The sequence below is a fragment of the Mus caroli genome, chromosome 7, assembly GCF_900094665.2.
Source record: "Mus caroli chromosome 7, CAROLI_EIJ_v1.1, whole genome shotgun sequence".
Lineage (NCBI taxonomy): Eukaryota > Metazoa > Chordata > Mammalia > Rodentia > Muridae > Mus > Mus caroli.
This window is the reverse complement of record NC_034576.1, coordinates 130,322,614-130,330,920: the sequence shown is the minus strand read 5'-3', so window position 1 is coordinate 130,330,920 and position 8,307 is coordinate 130,322,614. Positions and strand designations below refer to the sequence as shown.

At 46.5% G+C, this 8,307-nt stretch overlaps 2 protein-coding genes across 2 annotated transcripts in view; one reads left to right on the top strand and one right to left on the bottom strand.

Moving 5' to 3' along the window:
* Nucleotides 1–212: 212 nt before the first annotated feature.
* Ahsp (alpha hemoglobin stabilizing protein) lies at nt 213–1,118 on the bottom strand. Its single transcript, XM_021169109.1, has 3 exons — nt 1,059–1,118; nt 800–874; nt 213–564 (listed from the first exon to the last, which is right to left on the bottom strand). Exons 2-3 carry the CDS (start codon nt 872–874, stop codon nt 331–333), a joined length of 309 nt encoding a protein of 102 aa, XP_021024768.1. The 5' UTR covers nt 1,059–1,118; the 3' UTR covers nt 213–330.
* A 4,448-nt stretch (nt 1,119–5,566) lies between these two features.
* C7H16orf58 (chromosome 7 C16orf58 homolog) overlaps nt 5,567–8,307 on the top strand; it is a 27,167-nt gene continuing 24,426 nt past the window's right edge. The window contains exons 1-2 of the mRNA XM_021167034.2: nt 5,567–5,922; nt 6,131–6,245. Coding sequence (XP_021022693.1) covers nt 5,629–5,922; nt 6,131–6,245 — 409 coding nt within the window. The 5' untranslated portion in view covers nt 5,567–5,628. The remainder of the gene's footprint in view (nt 5,923–6,130; nt 6,246–8,307) is intronic.

Sequence of the window (8,307 nt, the reverse complement as noted above, 5' to 3'; positions counted from 1 at the left end):
TCCCCCCCCCCCCCCAGAATTCCTCTTTAGTCTCTGACTGGATGAACATACATCTTATTCTGGCATTATCCAGTGTTTTCATAAAGCTGCCAACCTCTCTTGTACTGAATTAACATCTCCAAATTAATTTTCAAAAGGTGCTTAATTAAGAAAAAGGGATCAAATGCTCCCACATCCAGGAACGATGGGGAAAGGAACCAGGAGTCAACAAATGAGTATTGGTCTTTATTGGCATGTCAAAGTACAGCAACATCTTGGGAGAACGGTCTGAAGATATAACACAGAGCCAAGAGTTTGGGGTTCTAAGACATGATGCCCAGAGTCTTTAAGCTATGAGGATGGCAGTGTACTGCTTGGGGGCTCTTTGGACTTCAGAAAGGTCCTGTATTTGGCTAGAAACTGGCTGCCCAGAGTACTCAGCTCTTGCTGGAATTCTGTCAGCGCCCTGTCTTGCTCCTCCTGCCCCCCAAGCATGAGCTTCTTGTAATAGTTGGTGTACAAGTTCACCCAGTCATGAACCACAATCACCATGTCTTCTTCAGAGATAAGAGGATCATCAAAGACCTGCGGGAGACGTGGGAGAGGAGAGAGAGTTGGTAAGGGAGGCTGTGGTCAGAGATGCGGAGTGCCAGGATGGTCTCCGAGAGGCTCACATCCTCTTTGTTTTGGATTTGCATCCCCCATTTCTAGATATTTGAATCAATGTCATCATTGCCCTTAGGTTTCAAATGAGCCTGCTCTGCCCTTCTAACACACACTCTCTCCATCTCTGACCTTGAAATAAAGTGCACAGGCTTACCTGCTGATCCAGCAGAACATTAAACTCCTTTATCCCTGTAGCGATCAGATCCTTATTGCTCTGAAAAGGGGCCATCTGCCAGGGAAAGAAAAATGAACTTTATTCTTTTCTCTCACGCCTGAATACCCTCCCCTCTCTCACGGCTGCCACCCCACCACCCCTGTTAAACATCCTCCACATTAAAGAGGGGAACCCCTTTCCCTAAACCTTTCAAGTCCTGCTCTGCTCTGAAGTTACATTGTCACAAGTGTGGGCTCACCTTCAAGTCTAATGGTGCTGAGCCTGCCTCATCCACAATCCTCGAGGTTTGTGTGTCTTCTGCACTAAGCGAGACACAGGCAGTCAGGAGTTAGTTTAAGAAGGCAACGCCCTGCCTTGCGGTCCTGAAGGAGTGTGATAGGTCATCCTAGGGTGGAGAAGGTGGGCGGTGAGGCTTCCCTGGAGTTAGAAAGATAGACTGCGGGAGAAAAATAGATAAATGAAGACAGAAAATGTAAGAAACAAACCAGGAACATCAGCTTGCCCTTTCCCCGACAACCCTACAACCAGACTCAGAATTCTAAGGAAACTAACATTAGGTAATGAGCACTTTTGCACCATACAAAATGCAACGGTGTTGCTTCTCCAATCTATGGCTGCCATATTAATAACAGTTTAGAAGCTGGGTAAGGAGGCAAAGGAGGAAGGAGAGTCAGGTCAAAGTTCTAGGTTACATCCAAACAAGACTTCGTTCTCAAAAAAAGGAGTTTATGCTACATGTATTCTTGTATGCCAGACACTTTTTCAAACATGCATTAAATACTTATTATAAAAACTCTTTTAGAAAGTGGAGGATACACTGACTGTGGATCCTAAGGTCTCCGGTTCAAATCCCAGCAACTGCTTGATGGCTCACAGCGGTTAAAACTGTTTTATAGCTTCTTAGCTTTTTATGGTGTCTGAAGACAGCTACAGGGAACTCATTTGTTTTAATAAATACATCTTTAACAAATATCATTTTCATTTTTTGGCTGGAGAGATGGCTCAGGGGTTAAGAGTACTGGCTCTTCTTCCAGAGGTCCTGAGTTCAATTCCCAGCAACCATGTAGTGGCTCACAACCATCTAATGGGATCCTAAGCCCTCCTCTGGTGTGTCTGAGGAGAACCACAATGTAGCCACATACATAGAATAAATAAATCTAAAAAGAAAAAAGAAAGTGGAGGATACATTCATAATGGAGCTTTCCCAATGAAATTATGTCTTTGCCTCAGTGGACCAAAGGAATCTTTGAATACTTGCCACAGTCTCCAAATGATGTGCAAATAGTTCTGGACTGGACTGGCGAGATGGCGACTTACTTGATGGCCAAGCTTGATGACCTGAGTTCAATTCCTGGGACCCACATAAGTTATCCTTTGACATTCATATGTACACCATGGTGTGTATGCATCTCTCTCTCTCTCTCTCTCTGCCCCCCCCCACATACACAAACAAACAAACAAATAAGTAAATATAGTATGTATCACTTGCCAAATCTGACTTAGACTGCTCCATGTAAAACCTGTTTGTCTCTCACCCTAACTCTATCTGGTATGTAGTAGTGTTCTTTCCATTTATCAGATGGAAAAACTGAATGCCAGAGAAACAATTGACTTTACCAAGATCTCACAGTTACAAACCTGTGTTTCATGTAAGTTTCCTGGGTAAATTCATTCACAGAAACTGGCTTGGAATTTTTCATTCTCCCAGGAAACACAAATTTTCATTAAAAGTGCCAGTTTATCTCATCCTTAGACAGACTCTGTGTGGGGTCAGATATGGTGGCTTGGGTTGGAAGAGTATGCCTCGCCACAGTTTGTGGTGGAGCCAGCAGTCCTCAGGAATCAGAAGTTTATAGAACGGAGCTGTTAACTGGAATCAAACGGCGTGGGGGCAGAGTGCCAAGAGTGTGTTCAAGAATTCCAGGCTAAGGAGCAACCATGTTTTATTTCTAATTTAAAGAAAAAAAAGAAGATGCTTTTGGTAAATTCCTCCTTTAAGGTCAGTTCCCTAAACTCGATGGGAAGTGGAACGGAGCCAAAGAAAAAGGGGTGAGCTCAGAGGGAGAGAGACCCTCTGGCATGGACCCCAACTCTACAGAGATCTCCCAGGAGAAGAAACTCAGGACTTCCCCTGCTTATGCGTCTTCTGACATAGTCCTGCAACCTCTTGATGTTCTTACCCCCAGGCATCCTTAGGGGCCTTTTAGAAATAATACCCTAATTTGGGGAAAGCCAAAGGGCAGAGAATCACTTCTCAGGGTGTGAGTGAACCAAACTGTCTACTTGTTACTTGAAAAAGCCAACCACTTGGGGACAAGTACTGGAGTGAAGGAAAGGGCTTGTTTGGAAAGCCAGAAAGCCAAGGAAACAAAGAGGCTGATGCTAATAAAAACTGGCAGGTGCTAAGAAAGGCTTTATAGAGAGGAGAGCAGAGCCACATGCAAGAAAGAGCTGATAGCCACATGCAACAAAGATCTGACAGCTAAAGACATTTTAAAAACAACCTCCTAAAGACTGGTGTTTTCTTGGTACCACTCCAGTGGCCCTATTTGGTTTAGTTGCTCTTAATTTTGAAGTCTTCAGCCTTGGAAGGGAAGAGAAATAAGCAAGTTTAAGTTAGACCAACCTTGTTCTAGACAAACGAGTTTTTAGTGACTAATATATCTGCATGCAGAGTTGGGCAGAAAAGGTCTGAAGCAAAGATTAAGGCAGCAAAGGACACAGAGACGCAGTGAAGGCAAAGACAATGCTGTTATTACATCTTGCTCTGGCTTCCCTCCAGTGCTCCAGCCCTTTTGTTCTCTAGTAAATGAATTCAGGTGAGACACACAGAGTGTAGTGTAGAAAATAGAGATTAGCACATAATAACAAGGGATGAGGGTGACAGTGGCCAGAGAGACCACTGTGGGGAGCATGTTCTCAAGGGGTGGGAATGGGCAACATCAGGGGAGCCATTTCTGTTATGTGTTTGTAGAGGTTGTTGCATGGCGCTTGGCTGGATTTGTTTAGGTTCCTCCTCAGTTCTAGCCCACTTCTACTCTTGGTAACCCTTCCTTAACCGGCTGTCTACTATCCTGTGCCTTATTTATTTATTTATTTATTTATAGAAAATTTTCTTGAAGATTTACTTATTTGTTTTATGTAAGTACACCGTCACTGCCTGCAGACACACCAGAAGAGGGCATGGGATCCCATTACAGATGGTTGTGAGCCACCATGTGGTTGCTGGGAATTGAACTCAGGACCTCTGGAAGAGCAGTCATGCTCTTAACCACTGAGTCATCTCTCCAGCTCCCCCCTCCCCCCAGTGCCTAATTTAAAAGGCATGATTTTCCTTCCCCTCTCCTCCTGGTAACTGCCAGGATTTCCACCTAACCTGTAATGTTAAACTAATAAACTGTCCTCAAGATTCCTGTGTATTCATTTTCTAAACTATTTTTTTTAAATCCTCTCTCTCTCTCTCTCTCTCTCTCTCTCTCTCTCTCTCTCTCTGTGTGTGTGTGTGTGTGTGTGTGTGTGTGTGTAGGTGCACATCCATGTGTTTGCCTGAAGAGGACCAGAAATGGTGTCTGCTCCCTTCTTCAAGTTGGAGTTACGTGTGGTTTGAACTACCTAACATGAATGCTGGGAACCCACTGCTGATGTCTTGGAAGAACTGGGAGCATTTAGCTAGTCAGTCTCCAAATCCCCTTATTAAGGAGCCCAAGTTCCCATGGGAACCTCGGTTTCCCCAGTAACAAAGTAACAACAAATGTTGGCAAAGAGCCCCTTACAGAATGTAAACTGCTCCAGCTGCTCTGAAAATCAAAAGGAAAAAAGAACAGACCTGCCTTGGGATTACAGCTCTACTACCTGTAGGTATACACCAAAGGACGCCATGTCCTACCACAGAAATACGTGTACATGTGTGTTTACTGCTGCAGAATTCGGAACAGCTAAGAAATGGAGTCAGCCCGGATCTCCCGGGAGACCCATGGATCACAAAATGTGGAGTTAGTGAGATTTTATTCAACCATAAAGAAAAGTGAGATAATAACATTTGCAGGAAAATGAGTTTAAAGACTGTTGCAGGAACACAAATGTCCCGTGTTTTCTCTCATATGCAAGTCCTAGATTTGGAATTTTATGTGTGTATGTGGGGGGTTGGGGGGGGNGGGGGGAGGACGGGCTGGGGTATAAGTCATGAAATTAGAAATGGGACCCTGAGGAGGGAAGAAGGGATCTTAACGAAATAGGAAGATAGAAATCATGTGACATAAAAGCAGCATTGGGGTCAGGAGGGTTGTGTGGAGTGGGTAAGTGGGTGTCCACATAGTAGGAGTCAGGCAAGAGAACAGGGGGAGGCGGGTGGTAAATAGGAACAACGGGAACAAAATATGCATCAGAATGCCATAATGAAGCTCATTAAGTCACAAGCTAACTTTAAAATTTTCAAAAACTCTATTGTCCTTGGCCTCACAAACAAACAAAAAAAAAGGCACTGCGACCTAGAGGGATACTCTTCAGTTACACAGCTAAAAGTTTGAGATCTGAGTGGAGTCTCCATCACAACTATTTCCCCAGGAAGCCATCTCTCCCTCTTCCGATTGGAGTTCAGAGTCAACGGGTCCCTATATTGCTCCTATGGTCCAAAGAACGATAGGTAGGCCAGGTGCAATCCTGGGGTGTGCCCCAGGAAGGCAGGACACACAATAATCGGAGTTCCAAGAGAGTAAAAGATTAGTGTCCTTCTGTGGCCACCGTAGCCAAACAGGAAATGTAGTTCGCCTAGCTTTTTGCCGCGTTGGACCGACTCGCTCAACTTGGGGATGGCTGACGCTGCGAGCCTACGGGCGCCTCTGTGCACGGAGCAGTTCGGCTCCGGAGCCCCCCGCGGCTGCAGCGCTGCCGCCGATGGGAGCCTGCAGTGGGACGGGGCTCGGCGCTGGGGCTGGCTCTCCCGGGCCCCGATAGCGAAACCTGGGCAGCACGCGGGTGGAGGCGGGGGACCCTGGGCAGCACTGACCGCTCTTTCGGGCCTCAGATCCGTGCTGCTGCCTCAGGGCTTCCCAGATAGCGTCAGCCCGGATTACCTGCCATACCAGCTGTGGGATTCTGTGCAGGTCCGGCTGGCCAATTGCTGTGGGGGCGGTTTATGGCTGGGGACCCGGGGAACAGGCCCCTGCAATCTGCATGTGCACATTGGAAGGCTAGGGTGCACTGCAGAGTCCTGACAGTTTTCCAGGTCCCACAGAACTAGTGAGAGCTGGGATAGATTAGTAGGCTCCGTGCTCCTGCCACCTCTCCTTATTCCACTTCTTTTCTCTCCAGGCCTTTGCTTCCAGCCTCTCCGGCTCTCTAGCCACCCAGGCAGTATTGCAGGGCTTAGGGGTGGGCAACGCAAAAGCCTCCGTTTCAGCTGCCACGTCCACCTGGCTCGTGAAAGGTGAGCTGGAACCTGGGAGCCTTACCTGTTGATCTCACCCCTGCTTCCTGTCTTTGGCCTCTTTTTCCTTCACTGCAAACCCTAGCCTTGCTGTCTTGAACTGTTCTGACCTCTAACAGTGGTTCTCGTGTGTGTGTGTGTGTGTGTGTGTGTGTGTGTGTGTGTGTGTGTGTGTTTGTGCGCGCGCGCGCCCGTGTGTACACATTTATGGTCTGCAGCCTGATTAGTACACAGAAGCTGCGAATCTTTGCCCATAGTTGGAATGCCCTCATCAGTGAATCAGCCTAAGTGGCTCACCTTGTTACCCATGCAAACTTCAGAATCCCGAAATCATCTGGGATCCTCCTTAAATTACCTTTAATCTTACTTTATGCAGGATTGCATAGACGTGCAGTTTATTACGTAAAAAAACCGCCAGCTTCCCGGGATGGTGAAAGTTGGATACTTCCAGTGGGCAAAGGGGCATGTGGCTGGTCCTAAATTGGTAGTTAAGGAAATGCTAAAATGCATTCTGACCCCTCTGGTGTACCTGACTGTGCTGCAGTAAGATTATAGTAACTGTGTGCTGAGAGTATACAGCCTTCTGAAAAAAGTCACTAAGAAAATCAAAGATAATCTAGTTCCATGCCTGCTGCCTGGTGAGGGAAGCAGACCAAAGGGAACTCAACACTTATTTCAAGTTTAGGAGGGCCCTTGGCTCAGTCTTCTGGCCTCTGTCTTTCCCTGTTATCCCCAGTGGTATTTAAATGAACCTTAGGGGCGGGGCAAGGGCATCCTGTTCTATCTTAGACCTCACCACTTCTTGGGTGAGCCTCCCTGGACTCTGTAGGTCAGGAGGCTTCTGTTTATGCTGACTGTTAGAACCCCACCGAGCACATTGTAACTAAGTATCTATCTCCCCTTGAAAGGGCATGTCAGAGCAGAGGTGACAGAGGGCTTCTTGGCCTCAGTGTCTCATCTTTTAATGATGCCAACCTCCACCACCACCACCACCACCACCACCACCACTTCCACTTCCACCACAACACATAGATGCTGGCAGTGTTTATTATATGCCAATCTTTGTGTTGCTGATTAGACCTCTTGGTGGCTGTGTGACAGGTAGTGCTGTTATCCCCACACTATAGCTGGGGAAACAGAGGTGCCCACGGTTACACACCTGCTGAGTTATAGGGCCTGGATCTGAGCCTAGGAGAGTTAGTCCTTTTCACAGCATCACACTGTGTTTAACGCGATCTTTTCCATTGCTCTCCTTTAGCCAATTCAAAACTGCGGTTGAAGACTGGGTCAGTAATTGGGTTTCTTAAGTGTCATTTCTAAGCATCCCATTCTTATCACCCGCATGATGCTAATCTATGTCTAACAGGTTTTTAAGAAAAGCGGAGGCCACTTCAAGATATGAAAGTACCTGCACTCGAGAACCTGTTACCAGTGTTAAAAGACACCCTCTTAATTAGAAAGGGTTTTACAAGCTTGTTTCCCTCAAGAGTGAGATGCTTATAAGCAGAGCACCGTATGAAAAGTACCCTTGGGATTTTTGTTGTTTGTTTTCTTTTTGACACAGGATCTTCTGTAGCCCAGGCTAGCCTAGATCTCCATGTATCGCTGGATATAACCCCCATGTCTTTACTTGGAGTTATAGGCATGCACTCATTAACCTGGCTTTGGAATGTATGTTGTAATCATTTTCAGGCAGGCATTGTCCTGGTTGGTTGGTTTGTTGTCAACTTGAAAGCAGCTAAGGTCACGGAGAAAAGGGAATCTCAGTTGAGAACATGGCCTCTCTAAGACTGCTCTGAGCCTGTGGGGAACAGAAGGGCCCAGGCCACTGGGCAGTGCCATCCCTGTGCATGTTGTCCTGGGGAATAGCCAGCAAGCAGCCCCCCACCCCATGGCTTCTGCTTTAGTTCCTATCTCCAGCTTCTTGCTGTGCTTCAGTTCCTGCCTTAACTTCATTCAGTGGACTGTGAGCCAGGAGAGTAAGCCAATAAACCCTTTCTTCTCCAAGCAGCTTGGAACCAACAATGGTAATATCTGTAGCAGTTGCTATTTTTTTTTTTTT

Bases quoted from the DNA above. Each gene is read 5' to 3' on its own strand.
- Ahsp (XM_021169109.1), bottom strand. From the start codon at position 874: ATGGCCCCTTTTCAGAGCAATAAGGATCTGATCGCTACAGGGATAAAG. The intron at 565-799 runs GTAAGCCTGTGC...CGTCTCCCGCAG, and splicing joins ATGTTCTGCTGGATCAGCAG to GTCTTTGATGATCCTCTTAT.